The sequence below is a fragment of the Egretta garzetta genome, unplaced genomic scaffold (assembly GCF_000687185.1).
Source record: "Egretta garzetta isolate BGI_Z169 unplaced genomic scaffold, ASM68718v1 scaffold91, whole genome shotgun sequence".
NCBI lineage: Eukaryota > Metazoa > Chordata > Aves > Pelecaniformes > Ardeidae > Egretta > Egretta garzetta.
Window position 1 is genome coordinate 3,529,393 of NW_009258661.1, and position 20,526 is coordinate 3,549,918.

General features: G+C 41.3%; 1 protein-coding gene across 1 annotated transcript in view; it reads left to right on the forward strand.

The window, feature by feature from the left end:
- Nucleotides 1-20,526, forward strand: part of FHIT (fragile histidine triad diadenosine triphosphatase) — a 450,758-nt gene that overhangs the window by 362,605 nt on the left and 67,627 nt on the right. Inside the window, 1 exon segment of the mRNA XM_035903802.1 lies at nt 6,064-6,132. Within this exon segment, the coding sequence (XP_035759695.1) occupies nt 6,064-6,132 (69 nt within the window).

Sequence of the window (20,526 nt, forward strand, 5' to 3'; positions counted from 1 at the left end):
TCTGGGGAGGAGGCGCCAAGTGTCTGCCTCTATACAGCTCATGCATGAGGTCTTAGTGAAGCTGGAAAGGAAAATGCTGATTCCTAAAAATGGGGCATTTTGGTAGGAAAAGAATTGTTTCAAGTAGTTTCCTGTCATGTCTTAATATTTTATAAAAATTAGGTCTTTTAAAGTGGTCTTACTTTTGTGTAATTTATAGCTCCCGGAAATGAGAAAGAAAAATACTAATGTTGGCAATAATGTTGAAGGCTGTGAAAACTGAGTATTTTAATTGACAAAACCTCTTTTTTTTTCCTAATGTTGGATAGGACTTTTTTTTTTATTTTAAATTTTTTTTCTCCATCCTAACCCAATTCAGGACTAGGAAAAATGTCAAGAACTCATAAATACTCACTGAACAGAAATTGCTTCTCCATGAAGATGTCTTTGCCGGGGCCTGCAAGTCAAGGGCCCTAGAAATTGGCTTGCAATGCCTAGAAAGAGTGATTGTACCGAGCCTGCTAGCGTCTGGGTAATGCGATGTATTTTCGGGGACAGCAGAGGGAGTGCTTTCTGTTAATGAGCTATGGATATATAGGCAGGGCTTTCCACGGAATAATTTTGTAACAGGGATAATTGAGCAGTTAATCAAGAATAGCAAACAAGGGCTCCATGGAAGCCCAGTTTACAGAGAGGACAAAATTGCCCAATTTTTCATGTGGCTATCTCAGTATTATGGTTGATTTTCTTTATCGCCTGCTAACAGTCTTACCTGGAGAATGGTTATTAGTTTGGAATTTCTACAGTTAATCTGGTAGTTTAGAAGAAGCATTATCACAGCCTCCTGTAAGAAGCCCATGTCTCTGTAATGGACAGGGAACTTTGCAGCAAATAAGGTGTTATCTGCAAACCACCATCCTTTTTCCCAGCAAACTGGCTGATGGGGGTCTCCTGGCCAGCAAGTCTTGCTGCCTGCAGCTGCTAATGCCCTTCCTACCCTTCTGCCTGCCTGAACACGACAGTGGCAGGGACATTGGGGTTTACTCTCTCTGGCCCTGATGTGTCTCTATGCCTCATATCATGGCCTTTCCTGGTCTTGCTGCACCATGAGACTGTGGAAGCCCATGGCTGCAAAACTTTGTAGAAAGAATGAGAAGAAACGAGGGAAAGGATTAAGCTGCTGAAAGGCATCTGGTTTCGCTGCATGAAGGCACAGCTCAGCCACATACTGCTTTTGCAGGTGGGGGGAACAGCCCTTCCTCTGCCAACTTTTTGGCAGTCCCCCTGTCCTCAAGGATGCATGACCCATTTCCAGTTTTTATATGTTCATCCTATAGCAACATTTATTGCTAATAGACCTTGGGTGCGTGCTGAGGAGCTCTTGTACAGGCTATTATCCCCCTTTCTGTTGGAAGCTGAGCTTTGTTGCTCTGCTAACCAGCACAGCAGCTGAGCGAACACAACACAGTGTTCATGAATTATTGCAGGCAATGTCCATGTCCTCCCCAGTGGTGTGTGGCAGGGTCATCTGCTCTTCACTATTCTGGTTGACCCAGGAAATCTCTTTCAGTGTCTATTTTTGCCTAGTATTTTCACTTTACATGCAGTGTAGTGGTGACACATTGATTATTCGACCATAATTCAGTATATAAAAACAGCAGTAACCAGGAATATTGCTTTCTGCATGGCCTTGAGTGCTGAAACAAAACTCACCTGACCTTGAATGGGTATTTTTCCAACAAAACAGGCTCCAGGTTTTTTGGCTGAGACTTTTGTGAGCATTTTGCAGTCCTGGTTCACTGAAAATCAACTTTAGATGTATAATCTCACAAATGCCTGTGCTGCTGCCAGATTTCAGCAGTGGTGGGATGAGCACGCTCTGGAGTCCCTGTCAGCAGCCCCATGCTCCCACAGTCATGTTGGAAACACGGTGGGGCTTGAGTGGAGGATCCGCTCACCGCCATGGGAGCTGAGAGATGGCACAGGCTGGCTCTGGCTCATGATTTCCTTGTGGCACCACGGATTTGTTCCTTGTAGTTCTCCTGCCATTCATGGTTTAAAGGTCTTGAAAAAACTTCTCTCAAGAGTGATTTTGCGTCACTTGGTAATTCTCTTCATTAGGAGTGTCTCAAACTGACATTTCATTTATAATGTGGTAGCCACTGTGAAAACAGAGGAAGCTACAGTCTCAGCCCTACAAAACTGTCAGTCTAATAATTTTAATTTTGAACCTGCTATAGAGTTCAGCTCCCACAGCCTCCTTCCAGCTGGTGCTGCCCTGGACATCCCTGGCAAGGAAACCTTGTCCCCAGTATCAGAAGTAACTCGGGCTCGGGCGTCTGACCCACATGGTGGGGTCCTAGGTGGGGACATATTGCTGTATCCTCATGTTGTCATACCCAGTGTGTGCCTGTATCCTGCAATCACGCACAGCTTTCTCCATCAGTGTCTAACACGAAGAGGGAATGGTAGCTAACACTCGAAGCAGTGCAAGCGTGTGTCTGCATTTTTTCTTACCTGATGCGGGTGATATTGATCAGTCCATTAATGTAAATGTCTTGGCTGTTGTATGTTGCTTTTCTTGCTTATTAATCAAAATAATGCAAAATGAGGGGAAAGCAATTTTTTAGGAAAAAAATGAAATACAATCAGTGATTGAATACAGCCTGCTAGAATGTGATGGGGCTGTCTGCCACCCACCAGACATGAGGATAACCACAATAACTGTGGAAAAAGTTGAAACACTTTATTTTGACATTTTGTATACACAGTTTGGATTTTTTGTCTCCAAGCAGTGTTTTGAGGGAAGATTTGTCTAAATCTGTTTGTTTGGTTAAAAAAAGCAGCCAAATGTTTTGTTTGTATCTACTGACACGTTTCAGTCAACTGCAAATGTCTTTTTTGGACATGCAGGTTTTTGTTTTGCCTGGAAAACAAAATGGAAGGAAGAAGCTTTAATTTGCAGGCACCTTGAAGTTATTTCTGCTGCCTCCAGTTGGGGACACCTCCTCGTAGCCAGCAGCAGAAGCAAAACATTGAGACATATACATAATATCCGGGATGCGAATACTCCCACTGAACCAATTCACAGGTTGGAAATTGAGCTGGTGCTTAAGTGCCTTGGTGGATTGAGGCTTTCGCACTAACAAATAGCACTAAGGAGCAAAAATGATCAATTAAAGAACTCCTAATGAATGAAAATATCAACCTCCCCGAGTTGGGAAGGGCAGAAGCTGAAAGGCAGATTAGAGAAGGTGTGAAATCCCTTTGTTTGGTGTTTTTCACTACGTGGTAGCCACTGCTCTGTGCTGTTTGTATTTTCCTGTGTTTTCTCAGTAAAGCTGAAGAGAAGGAAACTACTTGAGACACTATTGCCAATCCTGTTCGTTTCTATGACAGAAACAGTAGGGAGAACCCAGATATTTATTTATGTTCCATGCACAGAATTTAAAAAAAAATAAATAAATTGGGATGTCCGGAAAAAATTACTTCCTCTTAAATTGATTGCAGCTACCTCAAACCTTGGAAATACTCATTTGTTTTCTGATACAGTTGATGGATTTTGCTATGCAGCCTGGCATTGTGTAAGAACATAATGCATGTAGTAAAGGTGACTAACCCCTGAGAATGTTCCCACTGATGCCAAGTGGCCCATGTGCTCTCATAAACACTTTTTCTTCTTTTTTTCACACTGGTCGCAAGAGCCCATTTTGAGTAGAAGATCACATTAGGCTCATTTATTACCTGCTGTGCTGGTCTGTGCATCTGCAGTGCAGCATCTCTGCACTGAGTTTTGGACTACATCCCTGTATGCTTTCTGATATTCCAAATTGTCTGTCGTGGGTATACAGATCTTCTCCTGTGTGCATCCTGGACCATTCTGCCACAGAGATAAAAATTAATCTTAAAGGTGGCTGAACTTTTGGGCGATATGGTTGTTGATAGCTGATATTAGGTTGTATATATATCATCAAGAGAAATTCCTGAAAATTGGTATTTGTAGCAAAACTATCACTCCTTGTAGCAGAAGAGAAAGAAACCGGCAGATTATTCTCTATTTTTAAGAATAAATTTAAAATCTAATGAGAACCACATGTGTAACACACTAGTGAAATTTTACACTACCACTGAAAACTTTAATTTTCACTATTATTTTTCTTGAAAGTCTGTATTTGTATCCAAAAGCAAAATTTCAGGCCTAGGGCTACTGAAGACCATCTTTAAACTTGCCTTGTGATTTTGAGCAATACATCATGAGAGCAGTGATGTTCAGATGATACATTGCACTAATACATCACAAGAGCACTATCACTCTCATGATATATTAGTATAATACACTATCAGAACACTATCACTGATGTATTACTCAAAACCACAGTTTTTAACCCTCAAGAATCATCGTCATCTCTAGGCTGAATACACTGAAAGTGGTGGATAATGATAAGAATAAGCAATCGCATATTCAGTTTCTCTAGGGTAAGCTGCGAAAAAAAGAGAGTGGTATTTGGAATATTTCATTAACTGAAACATCCCTTTGATTTCATTTTATTCACTGAGCAAATGTTTTTATGGATTGAAGCTAATACAATATAGATGTGTTTGAATTTTCTTACAGATAGCCTAAGAAAATCTTTTTTGATTTTGGATTTCATTATAGACTTGAGCCAGGTTTTGAGAATGTTTCAGTGAGGTGAATGAATTTCAGCTGATTTCTACCTCATCAAATTGAGTCAGGTGCAAGCTATCTAAATTCTATGTAAAGCATTTGATGCTGTTTCTAATGCAGCCCTTTTTTAAAAAAAGGATTTAGGCACCATCTAAAAAGATCTGGAGATGCATAAATGTGATCTGTCACTCAGATAATTTTCTGCCTCTCCTCAATGAGGTGTTGGGTCTTTTTTCCTGAAGAATTATTTTCTTTTTTTTTTCTCAAAAGAGAGTGAAAAAGAAAGGGGAAAAGATAAAAGAATGCCTTGCAATGCTGTAGCTGAACTTACTGCAGAAAAGCAGATAGATGAGCATTTGTTTGATTTCCTAGTAGAGTTTGAGTCTTGGGAATCTTGAATTACCCTTCCTATATGGTATAAAGAGACTGTCACAATCTCTTAAGAGAAAAAAACCTGTAGTAATAGTAATAATCCAACATCAAGTTGGCAAGGTGGCAAGTCATATATTTGCTTTCTTGTCCATATTTTTGTTCCTTTTCCCAATATCTCATCAGCCTTTGTGACAAAAATACATTGCCCCTCACCTCCCTCCCATACCGGGTAGCTCAAAGCTGGCTGTGCAGCGTACAGTCCTCAGCTCTGCTACCTGCCAAACGATGGCCCTGTGGTCAGGAGAGTGATGCTTATGCTTCAGGCTCTGCAAAACTGGGCTCATAATTCTTGTGCCTTGTAGGTTTGGGGCCACTTGATGCACAGAGCCCATGTCCCTGCAGGCATGTGCCCCTAAGCATGTACCTCATAGCACTGGGGCCTTCACTCTTCAGTATATTTGGGCTGTAACCTCCTGGGAGGAAAAGCAAAACATTAAAGTCTTTTTAACTGTGAAAAACATTGCATTAGCTGTGCTGAACAGCCTAATGCATGTCCTTTTCTGACAGCCTTTCTACCTGCATGGTCTCTGTTAGGTACCACCAGTTCCCCTACCCCCCCGCCTGTGCAGCGCAGCACTGAGCCCTCTGCCCATGCCTGCTACAGCTGCGTCCCATCACCGGCATCTTCTTGTTCTTGTCAGTTTTGAAGTCACAACAGGCAGCTCCGAGGTACATTGTCATTTCAAAGCTGTGGCTAAATACGTCTCTGACTGACAACTATGAATAATTCCATAGAGCCCCTAAACTTCCAGGCATTTCACTCTGAAGCTCATATAATACAGCGAGCTGCTCTCTCATGTTTTTCATCTTTTATAGTCTCCAAAGAGTTGAGATACAGTTATGGAACAGGTTAATGTATTTTCCTCTGAAAATAATGCTGTGGGAGCCCGTGCACGGTTACTTGTATGTGTGGAGAATAATGCTGACAATCCAGAAAAGAAAGTCATGAGCTTGATAATCACCCTTATTTTGTTTCACTTTTTCAGCACGTTCATGTCCATGTCCTTCCAAGGAGGGCCGGAGACTTCAGCAGAAATGATGATGTCTACGAGGAGGTAAGGGCTGCACTCCATTTCTTGTTCAGAGTTGGCTTTGCTGTTAGAAAATCACCTCAATGATACAGGCCCTGCCTTGAGCGGAGGTAGTTAATGGGATCTCTGCATCTTTATTGGTTGCAAAGAGCCTGTGATAGCACCAAGCCCTACACTGGGATTTCCTTGTGAGCTCTGGGTCAAGCTGTGGTCACACAGGGCCCCAAGGGACGTCTTTTGTACTTCAGTCTGTCACCACACAAAGAGTGAGGTGACATCTCTACCAATAATTGTGTTTTCTTACTTTGAGGGAAAAAGGTGACCACGCGGTTAGCCTGGCATGCGGGGAACATGTCCTGCCCCAGCTGCCAGCCTGGGGTGCCAAATCTCCCCCTTCCAACAAGGGAAAACACAAGCAGCTCATTACAACTCAATCACAAATTGCCTTCTGGCCAGCTTTATGCAGAGCTCTGCTCATGCTCTGGACAAATCACATTGTAGCCCCAAAGATAAAAATTAAAGAGCAACTATGCATATAGATGTAATATATGCATGTGCGCAGATTGTATGGCAGATCTGGGGACATAAGCTATTCCAGTGTGACTGAATTACTGGCTTTTGTTTAAATGAACAATTGTACTGGCATTAACAAAAAGTTTTCACCAGCTTGACAGCTGTCACAATGAGTTAATGAAAAAATCTCACTATTGTTAGATTTACGGATGCTTCTTGGTGGGTTTGGTAGGATCCTCTATCTCAGATATGACATCTCCTTCTCTTTCTGAAAGTAATTAATATAAACGTGTTCAGTTCTACTGCAATACCATCTGCTTGAAGGAGAATTCATGACATTTTCTGCTTTTGTATTTTTTCCTTTGTGATATATACATGATGACAACTCCCTACTCGCAAAAAAAGGTAGCGTATTTTAAAGTTTTCCAATGACTTAACTAGGCAAAAGTGGTGGAAAAAGTTCATTATTGACCAGTTACATGAAGCATAGAGACTGAGAACCCCACTAATAAGGGTAAAACCTTATAATAAGGCTGCTGAGCCAGGAGATCAAATTAAAATACATGATGACCATCTTATGTGCTGCTATAGTTAAAAACAGTTAAGTGAGGCAACTTGAAAGTTAACATTTTTTCCATTTAAAATGTGTTAAGTGTTTTTAGATGGCACACCAACCCACAAACTCTGTTTCCACTTTTGTCGTATTTACAGTTCCATTTTCTTCTTTTTTAACACATTTATTTCTCCCTTGTTATATGTAAATACAAACAGGCAAAACTCTGTTAACGAACTGGAGTATACATTTAGTGTTGCTAAATGAAAAATGGTGACAAATCGGTGAAAAATATTTTTGTCTTGTCATTTTCAGTTACAGCAACTGTAGGTGTTGCTTTTAGCAGACATGGGAAGCAAAAAATATTTAGACACAGATGTGATAATATATCTTTTAGCAGAAGAATGTATAGCCTCAGAGTCTAACCAGCTATTCTTGAACACCACAGAGCCAACTTACGCTTTTGTACAGACTGTAGCTGATAAAGATTACATTTTTTTTAGGATGCCGGGAAAAAAACCCATATCTGATGCTATAAAAAATTTGATGCAAAGTTCTATCGCTGGCTGGATTGGAGGATGGAGGGGCTTAAGCAGTATGCTATCTTTAGTGGATAAATCTATTTTGAAAAAACACAAAATGAACAAATTATTGAAAATACAGCTGACTTTGGAAATCATGTCGTGCTTATGTCAGTTAGGCAAAAATCTTTTTATATAATGCCTCTCTGTGTTGTACCAATGAAACATACCCCTTTGTCAAGAAGATCTTTTAAAAGATTTAGGAAGATATGTAGATCATAGTGGGGCAACAGGCTGAAAATCTACGAGGGACAGAGTACTATTAGGTGAGACATAGGTGCTGGAGAGAGCTTTAAATCCATTGTCCATGAAATTTGTACTTGGGACAATCCAAAACCTCTTTATAAATGATGCTTCGTTTCCATATATTTGAGTGATAGATGGAGTTATAGTTTAGGCAGCAAAGACGACCTTCCAGAATCATACCAATAGCCTTTTCCTTGTAGTATGTGACATGGAGGCTGATCAGCCTCCCTTAAACAATTTGTGTAATTGTAAAGCATACCCAGGCTAAATTTGGCATATTATGGTGCCTGGTTTAACTACCGCAGCTAAAGGCTTTACAGCTATTGGGTGTAATTTTCACAGATTCTGGATCTCAGCTCTGGTCCAACACATCTATCGCAAACCCCTATCTATCTGTAAATGCCTTGGAGCTCTCCAAGCTCTGCAGTTGTCATCTGTATATGCTCAGCAGATTGCTGACAAATCCCATTGCTCTGTGAGTGTTTGACAGTGAAGGGAATGCCCAAATGTTGAGACATCAGTCCTCTTAGGAGACTTCTAGAGTTGAGACAGCTAGAAAGTACTTGCAGTCTCTTATGGCGTGCTTTATTTCTCCTGTTCAGTTTCGGAGTGACCACTCATCTGACTGAAAATACAGAAAAAAAGCAGATCAGGTTGATGCCTGCTTAGTCTGTTTACTGGGCTCTGCTACCTTCAGGCTTTTTTGGCTATGAAGCTCTGACACAGCCTTGTCTAAAGCAACTTTTAGGTGTAACAAGTGTACTTAAAGGTGAGGTATATCTTTAGCATTTTGTTTTAATAAGGTTGCTGATGGACACTAATGTCTGCTGGTTTCTGGATATATTTTTAGAACTTCAATAGATAGAACATTTATTGTAGAACAGATATGAGAGGGACCAACACCTATTCCACAGCACCTTCTCTACGGCTTTTCTCAGTGGAATATGTCACTTAATATTTTAGATTTCTGTACCTCAGTGTATATGAAAGAAGTCACTGCATGATTTTCCTGAGATACAGAGAGAATGATTAATAATGAAAAAAAAAAATCTGCATTGAATGTTTTAGATCTATTTCCTCTGCATCTTTGTGGGGCTATTTCTTGGGAGGATGTTTCCCAGGGAGTGTTAGCTATCCACCCTCGGGCTCACCACAGTGAAAAGCTAAAGGTATAATTTTTCAGTTCTTAAATTTTCCTGCTATTATTTGAAGTCTAATCCCACAAGTGTGCACCTGTCAGAGTTAAATTGGTTTTACAGACTTTTTAAAAGGATCTGGCCCTTCATGTATTACTACTGCTGGATTATTTTTCTCATCTACACCTTGAGTAGTTCTTTACTCATTGATTCACTTTTTTTCTTGGACAGCAAAACTATAAGATCTAAATATTAGGAAAACTTTTAATCAGAATACCTCTGTATTCCTCTATGTTTTCTGTTCATTTTGAAATAGATTAATACTTTCACATTTCTTAGGCAAGGAACTTAAAGGTCTTCCTCCCAAGGAGTTGCCTGCTTTGAAGTAGATGAGGTTTTTGCTATTGTAAGGGCATGTTCACAGTAACTGATAAGAATTCGGTATTAATGAACATCTTTACTGTAGAATGGTGCCCTGTGTTGTTGCAGTCAGCACAAGTGCTGCAGAGTTGCTGGGGGTCATCGTGTCCAAGGCGTTCAAGAGCATTATCCTGAAATGTCTCAGCAGTTTCATACGCTCAGCTGTCTGTGGGCAGTCCTCATTCAGTGTGTGTTTGAAAAGTCCATAGCACAGCCTGTCCCTGGTCTCCACTGAGTGGTTAGCCATTACCGCAATATAAATAACATTCATCATCCTTTAGGTTGGCAGGTAATAGCTGGACCGGGCCAGAGAGTGTGGGGCTTTCTCAGAAAGGAAGACTGAATCAAAAGTCCACAATACCGCTGTTATGAGTACTGACCTCAATAAGTTAATTTTGAGGCTGACAGGTTTGGATGGGTGAGGGCAGCCTGGCCTCTCAGCAAAACCCTGGGCATCCCTGGCATGCAGTGATGTGTGTTGTAGTGCAGACCCCTGTTCCTTCCCAAACTCTGTGTTTCACCTGGTGGATGCAGCTGCAGCAGTGATGCACAGCCAGGGCTGTGCATGCAGGGCAAAGAGTGCCCATCCCCTTGCCAGCTTTGCTTTCATGCCCACCTCATTTCCTCTCCTGTCTTAAGTTCTCAACCTAGGCTGGAGAGCACTGAAAATACTGTAAAAAAACCACTGAAAGTGTGAATGAGGGAGGTTAACCCAAACCCCTGTGTCTCCATCCCCTGGCTGCCTGCCAGACCTGCATCATGGACCTCTTGTAATGAGCCTGGGTGAAACTTCCTAAGGTGAATTCTTCAGTAACTTAGAGATTTTGTAAAACGCAGAAGCCAGCAAAAGAAATCGGTTCATGCTGTCCTCCTTCCCCTCCGGCGTTCAGGCATGCAGAGAGAGAAAAAAATCATTTCAGCAAGAATACCTATTAGTAATCATTTCCAGTTCCAGGGAGGATGAAGGAGGCATGTGACTCAGAACCTGCTGGGCTGCTTCTTCAGGCTGGCAAAACAGGGGAACTGTGGTGAATTCAGAAGTTTAGTCAAACAAGCCTGAAGTTTAATTCTCCACGAGTGGCTTTGACTGTGGCATGCCTTCGCTCTGACCTGCAGACAGCATCTTGCGTGCTGCTGGGCACAGAGCCTGGTGGAGGGCTTGAAACCTGCACAGCTGCACTGAACTGTTTGGGCTTCTTCCTCCTTAAAGATAAGGTATATAATGGAAAGATAAATAAGCCCTAATCCAGGTCCTGCTAGACAAAATGGAAAGATGCCCAACAGCTTCTCTGAGCATTGGATTGAACTATTCATAAAAATTAATGGCATGCAGAGCTAATAGGCTGTTCCTTGGCCTCAGAATTATATTGCACCTTCTGGGAACATATTGTAGCCTGCTGGTAGATCAGTCTGCTGCATCTGAACTCCCTTGGGGCCAGACTCTGCTTTCTTTGCACCCTGCACAGGTAAACCTATGGAAAGGGCAGGAATTGGCACAGAATCTGAATTGGTTTATTTTTTTCAAAAAAAGCTCTGTTTTCCCCAGGTACAAGTCTATTTCCCTACCTTCTTCTGATGCAGCAGCAAATAAACTCTTCCCAGTCGGCTGTAGATTTTATCCTGGTCTTGCCAATGTTGCTCTTTCTAACTGAGAGCATCAGAGGGGTTCTGCTAGCCAAGGAACATAAGCCTTTCCCAGTTATTTCATGAGTCTTGTGATTTTATAGCAAGTCCAGCAGGGCAAGTCAGATTAACAGTGCATGAATATTTCCAACTGAGAGTATTGCAGTAGAAGCTAGAACTGTGCAAATAATTATGTTTTGGACTTGGTAGCTGAATGGACAAAAAGTCATTTTGGGTTGATGTGAAACAATTATTTATTTTTTTTCCCATCAAACAAATTTCCTTTTTGAGTTAAACAGCATGATTTGTTTTCTGGACCATGATATTTTATCCGATTATTATTTGAACCCCCCTGGAGACTGCTGGTGTGCCCTGCAAGCTTCTTGCATGTGCCCAACCTACATAGGGCAAAACTGACAAATTTGTCAGTAGGGCCCAGCAGGAACACTCAGAGACAACCTCTTGTCATGTATACCTCCCTCGATGGAAACCCCACTGTTTGTGGTATTTTCCGCCCTTTCCAACCCTGTGAGAAATTTCTTAATTTGATACCCAAAGTCTCTGAGACCTTCCTGTATGCTGCGTACATTGCTGCACTTATTTATAGCTAGCAGGATACGATAATCAGATCTGATTAAGGAGCCATTTCATTCACTGATATCTTCCATCAGATCTAGAGAAGTGGAATCAGCTCAACTATAGGAACAAATTAGAAGTGGTTAGAAGGGTTCCCATTAAGGCAGCCATCCCTCATGATCACACACACGCCCTTTACACCTAGACTTTGTCTGGAAGGTAATGTACATTTGGCATTTTACATATCATCGTGTAGTCTCATTGACCTCTAGCCCGGCTGTCTCTCTGCATTCCATCACTGCTCTTGCTACTTCTTACCCTTTTCTGCCTCAAGGTTTCTACAATCATTTTCCTCCTAGGTAAAAAATACTGGCTTCCAAAATCACTTGCATTTAGTCTATAATATAGCAAAGACAAATTATTGTGACCATTACAAAAGATCTCTTGGCCCCTTCTGTAGGATGTTTACTGTGTTTAGCTCCTGGTGTATTTGCTCTTTTGTGTCCTTGATGGTAGTTCATTGGCAAGTGACTTAGTGACAAAGAGCCTCCAACCAAAGACATGTTGCTGATAAGGGGATTAAAGTGAACATGGTCTCTCAGGCCCCTTTACTCTGTCAGTGCTTGGACTTGTTTAGATACTCAGGTACTTCTTGTGTATTCCCAGTCCCCGAAGTAAAACTGTCTCCAGACTTTGGCTTATCCTTTGATGCACAGTGTAAGCTGAATTCATGCTGGTGGGGAGAACATGCCCCATTAGTATCCTAGATACTTGGCTTTTTGGAATTGATGAGATGGAAAGTAAACAAAACTATCAGGGAGTTGGCATTTTCCAAAGAGAGATTTTTCTTCTCTGAAGTGAAATGTTGCCATAAACTTAAAATTAAATACTCCCTTGCATTCTACGTAAGGTTCAGGATATTGGAGCAGCTAGTTGGTAACCCCCAAACCAAATCACACTGAAACCCAATGCACTGCACAGCAGATGACTTCAGCAATTTGTTCCGCCAATAGCAAGAATCTGGAGAGTCCCTTCTCAGCCCTTGGACTGGTTCTGTATGACCGGTAGCTCACAGTGATCCAACCCTCTGACCCACACGCAGCTATGTAAAGATGCTATGGGTTTAGCTTGTGATACCACACGGAAAGAGCTCTTTGTACACTGTAATTTGGGGTAGTTCCTTTATCTTGCTGTCTTGCAAATGTGGATCATGGTATTTTGAGGTATCAGCTTTGTCCAGCAGAGGTTCAAGTACCAGGTACTTGGGAAGTGATCTTCTCGCAGGAGACACCATCTGAACTGGTTGTTGCTGGCAGTTCCATTGGCTCACCCAGCAGTGAAGCAGCAGCTTCAGTGATTCAGATGCAATGCTATCTATCACTTTCTAAATACAGCTTTTGTAAATGAAGGTGGAGGTATATTAATGGAGCCAAGTGTTCTTTCTGGTTGGGAAGTAAATAGAAGTCTGATGGGATAGGTTTACCAATATCTGCAAGGTCAAGTTAATTTATTTTTTGAGTCAAGAGTGGAAAAATATATAGATATAAGAAATAAGCTTTCCAGATATGTGCTTGGGTTCTGGTTTTGTTCGTTTTGTGGGGGGAAAAAAAAGGCATGCTTTCTTTTTCCTTTATATATTTACCCACTGTTTTCCTTTTTTTTTTTTTTTTTTTTTTTTTTTTTTTTTTTTTTTTTTTTTAATTTTTATTCTTCTGGGGAAATAAAAGTGTAAAAGGAAGCTGAACTGAAAGAGAGTTAGAAAAAGATGCCAGTAATCCTAAAATGGAAAATAGAGAACTGAATGTTTGAGCTTTTCAGAAACCAAAATGACATGCTGACAGTTTAAGTTGAAACAAAAATCACCAAACCTCTTATTTAGGCACTTCTAAATATGAAATTGTTTATTAAAACAAAACTGAAAATTATAAAGTCTGAAGAAAAATACTTCTTTTTTAATAAACAGGTTGCATATATATATTTATGGACATACACTACAGGCGCACACATATGGACAGAATGGTGGGCTCAGAAGCATGTGGAGAATTTATTTTGGTACCCTCTAAGATGAAGAATAATGCTGCATTTTTACATTTTCTATTGTAGCATGCTATAGCTCTGTGTTTGGGTTTTATTCATAAACTTAGTGGTTTGGGGAACTTGTGGACCTTCTCTTTTCCACAGAAACGAATGGGATTTGAGCATCCACATCTCTAAGCAAGATCTGATTATGTCATGCCTTTGCTCAGTATTTCTGCTACAACAATCATCAGTGAAACAGTTAACAACATTGAAATATAAATTGCCATCCTTGAGGCTCCAGAGTTAACACCATTCCACTACCAGCTCGTTGTGGTTTCACAGTTAACACCTCACATCTTTCTGTAGAAGACAACACTTTACATTACAGCTTGTGGTCTGGCAAAAAAGCTACAGAGTTTATCATAGGCAAGTCTCAGTTTCATGCATTTAAAACAGTAGCTAAAAAATTCATTGCCAAAGATAGATCAGGCCCCGTTCTATACCATCATTGCCATATGTTAAGAAGGACTTAATGTGCATGAAAGGCAAGGGTTCAAAATTATTTTAGGCTAGATACTGCAGGAATATGGCTTCCCTTTCTAGATGCATTTGCTCAAAACTGTTTTCTGCTCTTTTAGGCCCTGATGGCACAAGTGCTGGGATGGCAAGGGCTCAGGCCTCCCGTGGGCAGACCCGGGGAGGGATTGAGCCCATAGGCTATCAGGAAGAAGGCTGATGGTAAAATGAGTATGGAATGAGAGAGGACATTAGCTTTCGTTGCAATGTTTTTGCCATGAAGGTAGCCCAAAAAGACTGCAGACCTGTTCCCATACTGGGAAAGAAAATGTTTATTTCGGTTTCAGAAGGGAGATTTTAACAAATCATTGCAGCGGAGTGAAAATTTAGTTTGACAGTGTCAGGGTAATTATACACAATTTGGTTCTGTTTAAATACGTTAAGCACCATTGTTTCTTTTCCATGTTAAGGGTCGACTTGACTGCTAGGTTGCAGCAGTTTTCCTTAATTGCTTTAATCCTTGGCCTTAAGAAATTGAATACTTTAAATTTACACTTGTTAAGTACATTGCTAATGAAGAAAAGGCTTTAGCAATCTTTGGCAGACAAAACTATATGTAAAAAAAGAGAAAGCAAAGAGAAAAAAGAGAGAGGGAGAAGCTAATCACCAAACCATTCTGTTAATGCTTATTTTAATCATCCTGCCTGCCCTTCCTGGCAGACAGAGCCATTAGGCTGCAGAGGCAGGAGGCGAGCTATCGCCGTCAAATGCCGCTGATGTTGAGAATTGGGCCCAGGAGTACAATTTGACTTGTCAGTTTATATAGACATAAAGCTTCATTGTTGTGCACAGACACAACTGGCTTTTTAAAAGTCTATTTCCCTCCTGATGATGTGAGAATCTGCTCCCCTCTCTCCTACTGTTCTCCAGCCCTCCAATTTATTAGATAGCGTTTATAACCCTGCACGGGGTTTACATGGCAGTGCGGGGGCAAGGTGGGCTTCAGCAGTGCCACGATCAGATCACAGCAACCACATTTCCCAGCTTCGAACCGCAAGGTACCCGCCAGGGTGGGGGGAGTGAAGCGCTTTGACTCCCACACTGGGTGATGTCTCCTTTCAGGGAGCTTTAAAATGCCTGTATCACTGTAAACTCTTCAGAATTTGTTAATTTTCTGTGGAATTAAGTGTGTGTTTTAAAACACACAGGATGCTCAGGAGAGGAGCTAGGAGTGTTTCACTGGGTAGCAAAAATGAAATGTCTCCAAAATTTAGTTAATTATAGGAAGCATACGATCTGTTTTCAAAACCAGCTCGTGTTGCTGTTTTCCATGTATAGGAAACTTTTATCTTTTTGACAACTAACTTGTGTGCTAACAATTTCTTTTGCCTGAAAATGTCTCCCCATGTTGCAGGGAGCCACTGAAAGGGTTTCAAGTAGCGCAGCGCAGCATTTTTCCCAAATTTCCAGTTTTGCATTCTGCAAAATGGAGAAAGTGTTTATTGGTGCCCGCTCTGAGCAGTGGCATTTACTGCTTCAAGAAAAACCAAGCTTCAGAATCCTGCTTGACTGAGTTGCAACCTAATTATAGCTATCCAAGTGCAGGTATTCCAATAACCAGGGAAAGCAGGGAAATAAGGCAGCCTTTGTCCCTCATTGCCCGGACAGTTGCAGCATTGTGTATGGGGCTGGCAAAGAACCCCTGCCTGCATTTAATTGCAAAAAACTGATCATGAGTTTGTGGTAAATATATAAGCAAATTCAACTAAACATTTGTATCTCCCTTTTGCCTATGTAAATTACTTCTGTGTGCTGGCTACTTGCCTCTAGGGATAGTAATCTCTGTGGAAGTGGGAAGGTATTGCAATAACTACAGTTTTTAATGGAAGGACTATTTTTAGATTTATTTTTTTTTCTTGAACGATCACTTTTTTCTTCCTTTTTGCAAGGAAAAAGTCTATTCTCATCCATTACATTAGTGTCTTTGAAGTGGCAAATGCACACAACTGCCAGATCACGTACAGCATGGGAGTTATGCAGGGTTTTCTTCAGCTGAAGCATGATCGTGAGCAGTAATTGAGATTAGCTCCCCAGGAGAAGGGACTCTGCTCTCCTCCTGACTTTTTTCTCAGTAAAATAGTTGCACTTAATGCATTTATGAGTAGACTCTAAGTGCTAGCATACTTTCTTCCCATACCCCTGCCATTTCTGTGGCAGTCTTACTGAAGAAATAACAATACATAAAGCTACATAAACACTTAAGGCCTTAGGTATCTGCTTCCACTGGCACTTTCAAATTTTCTATTTGAAGATAATTTCATTTCACACTTTTGCATCTGAAGTGCCTTTTTTTTGAGACCTCAGTATTTTTTTTTTTTACATATGTTAATTAAGCTTCCTACCAGCTCTGTAAGTGTATTAAGTAATAGTACTTGCAGGTGTGCTATAGAGAGGTGAAGGGACATTGCGAAGTTATGGAGTGAGTCAGGGTAAAGCTGCTGCATGCAGCTGCATCCATGAATCTCTGAGCAAGCAAAAGGAGGGAGGTGGATTGTTCACCCATCTACAGCTACATGGAGTAATCCAACATGTGAAGTTCATGCTTCGTTGTAGGAAACTGTGGCCCTAAGGCAGCCGATAAATATGCTCTCCAGCTTTGAGCAACACTGAAAGCTTGGATGACTCTTAAGAACTTTGCTTCAGGTTTTCTTCTGGAGAATGCTACTGCTGGCATTTACAAAGTCAGGCTGTCACCGGGGAGTACACTGGCTTAATTCAGCTAAGGCCTGTAAACTGTAGCAACTGCTACTCTCTGAAGGTGGACGCCTCGGGTATTTTAACAAGAGGTGATATGTTCACCCACCTGTAGATAAGAGTGGTTCTCCTAGGGCTCGGGGTCTACCTTCACTGGTATGGTGTCTCCTAGCAAATGCTTAGGGAAAAAATTACAAGAATGAGCACATGTATGGAGTGTCCTAGCTTTTTTTTTCTCCAGGGAGTCCTTTGCCATAAGTGAATTCTCAGGTGGAGTTTTCTAAGAAAAGGTAAGCAAAACAGCTGGGGACTTGCCTGCCATTGACTTTCAACAAAGTCAGATGTCTAAATGCCTTAAAGACTTTTGAAAAGCCAGCCCTTTATCCTTCTGTATTAGGTTGCAGTGAGCGGTATTGACACTCAATAGGATGTTATTGGCATGTGATTTTCTCCTCTCATCTTGCACAAGGGCATGAGGCAGAATTGCCCTGTGCTCTGTGTGAGCAGAGAAGCTTTGGACTGATGTATCAGCACTTTGTGTTTCTGGGTTGCTCTCATGAACATGTGCAGAAGGAAAATAACAGTAGAACAAGGACAGTTCCTAGGTTAGATAATACACTCCATTGATTAACATCCTTTACTCCACTTTTAAGTGCAGTAAACATAATGAAGCTGAGAACAATCTGGTGTTTTCCCACCACTTTTAGCAACCTCTTGTCATTTTAAGCTGTTGATATTTCTTCTCTGGTTCTACCTGGTGATCCTTTTTACACATTTATTACTGTTGCTTCTTCTCAAGAAATAAATCTGCTGAGAGTAAAGAAAGTTGCTCATTAGGGCAATGTAATTAAAGGAAAAGTAGACAACATGCCAAGTTCTGTTTTCTCTACAAAGCGCCACCTTGGAGATTGCCTGAAACTCAATTACTTGTTGCTATGCTTATTAGGGAGAACAATGTGCTGAAATGATCCCTACTCCTAATAACCTTGTTTTCTACATGTGAATCATGTTAATACTTTTTTCTTTAGTGCCTTAATCACCATGTATAAAATGGGTCTATTTCTAGAGGGAGAATGGGGAAGGTGGGCTGCTTGGTGGGTGTTCTCTGAATTGCCACTCTCCGTGGAGAGTTTCTTGTTTCCTGCTGGTCCACGGTAATTTTTGTTTGCTGTTGTTTTCTTTTAATTACATGGAACAGCATTTATTAGCAAATTACATCTTGATAACCAGTTTTCCTCTGCTGAGATGAAAATGTTCATCCTCAGCCTTGCTCTCTTCCTTAGGGGGAAGGAGTATGCAGTATCTCCCATGTCGCAGTCTCTTCTGCCTTACTGCATGGTTTCACCAAGACAAACCACTTCTGCAACAGAAAGCTGCCATTAACACTTACTAAATAACCTTGTTCCGATAACTAGTCCAGTGCCCAACTTTTCTCCCCAGTGTGCAACCCTAGTATCTTCCCACCTCCTAATACGGTGTCTTCAGCTTCTGTGAACAGGCTGTTCCTATGGCCCCAAAAACCCTGCATGCCCCTGCCTCGGGCAGTGTTACAGGGACCTGTGAATAACAGCCTGCTGTCGTGGGCTTTGGAAGAGACTTGAAGCCATGAAGGAAACATGATGTACTCCCATCTAGCGCACGACATACATACCCTCCTTAGCTCCATGCTCAAGCCTACCCCTCCAAATGCACAGGCAACCTGTTAACTGGATATTCCAGCAGAAGTGAAGGACAGAAGTCTTAATCATGGTAGTAATCAGGGCCAAAACTGTCATGGGAATGTGGGGAAATTGCCTGACGTTCAAGCTCTGTGGTGGCCAAGCTCATCTGAGTACAGTAAGATCCCCTGAAATTCTTGGTCAAAAATGCAACAAGTAATCATAAAATAATTGTGTGCAGACCTCACTTTTGATCAGAATTGTGGAAGTGGCCAAATGTTGAAAATATCTAAGGGAGAGAGAGGAAGGTCATTTGTCATAAGCGAAAGAGAGATGAGCTCGACTGAGAAAACATTGCTCCCAGAGTGGAAAAGAACTGGAGAAATGTGAAGCTCCTCTCTCTGCATATGAAGAGGAGGCTAGTCCAAGTGCCAACAGTGTCTCGTATATCATGTAAACTACCAATTATCTGCTATATGAATACAACATTCCTAAAAAAAATGCTGTATTTTCATCTTAGAAGGAAATGCAGGGCTGTATAATTAACCATTCCTTCTCCCTCTTTCATGTCAGAATATTTCAGTCCTTTTATGTAGAGTGGAAGGGGATATGATTGAAAAGGAAAGTCCTACCCTTTGATGTTTATTTGTTGCATTATCCACTTTTCATGGCTCTATTATTCACGAATCCTATTGAGCCATTCATCGCCGAGTGGAAATCTCCACTGCTGTCAGTAGGGAATTTCTGCCTCTAAATCACATAATTTGGCCCATGTTACTTAATTTGGGGCCAGATTATCAGAAGTGTTGAGCACCAGCTTTCCAAAGGCTTAGCACCTCCCACGGAGGACAGATTTTCAAAACGGCTCAACACAGAGCAGCTCCTGTTGTGACCCTTTAAGAACAGATTTGCAAAAGAACTCAGTAGTTCTCTTTCACCAAGGAGTTGAGCCCTTTCCAAAATATGTCCAGCTTTGTTTAGCACTGAGTTGGAAGATGAGGACTTTTGAAAATATGGCTTCTAGAAACTCTCTGATATGGAAAATACTAAGTTACAAACATCGGGAAGGACTTGAAACAAGCATTTGAGAAGAGGCAAACCTCCATATTTCAAGATGTGCCAATTTTTATTGACTGATAGAGGAGCTGGGAGAAGATTTTGGATCTGAACAGGTTTTCCCATAATTGCCCACTAGGAGGTTTTGTGCACATTCCCCTGCAGCAGCTGCCAGGCAGGATGCTGGAGCAGAGCACCGCTGTGCTGAGGCAGCATGGCAATTCCTGTGTTCCCAAAAATGCATTCACTTAGCAAAATGTGATTTGCAAGCAAAGTAGCACAAAACAGCCATTATTCTTCTACCATCCTTCCCGGGGAAGAAAAGGAGAAAAAAAAAAAAGGACAAAAGAAATAAAAAGGTTCACTTTCACCTTATAAAAACGGGTGGAATTTTTCTTTTTAAGTTTTAAACCCAAGATTCCCCTTGCATGCACTACACTGACTTGTTCTCCAAAGAGGCTTCCCTGGTGTGGCTAGCAAGAAAAACCTGTGCAGAACAGTCCGTGGAACCTGGGAAGCTTATGGTTTAACAGGTGAGTGTTAGTTCTTGACCTGGAAGTTATTGCAGGCAGGTGGCAATGGAGAATGTGATGGAGTGAGGGCTTTTCAGTGTACAAAAATGCAAGACTTTAGGCTTTAACCCTAGGCAGCACTTGAGCTCCTTGGAAAGTAGTTCTGATAAACTTTTGTGTTTCAGTTAACTGAAACTGCACATCTGCATGTGTCTGTTGGAAGGTGGGTGTTCAACTCCCACGTGGGAGCAGGCA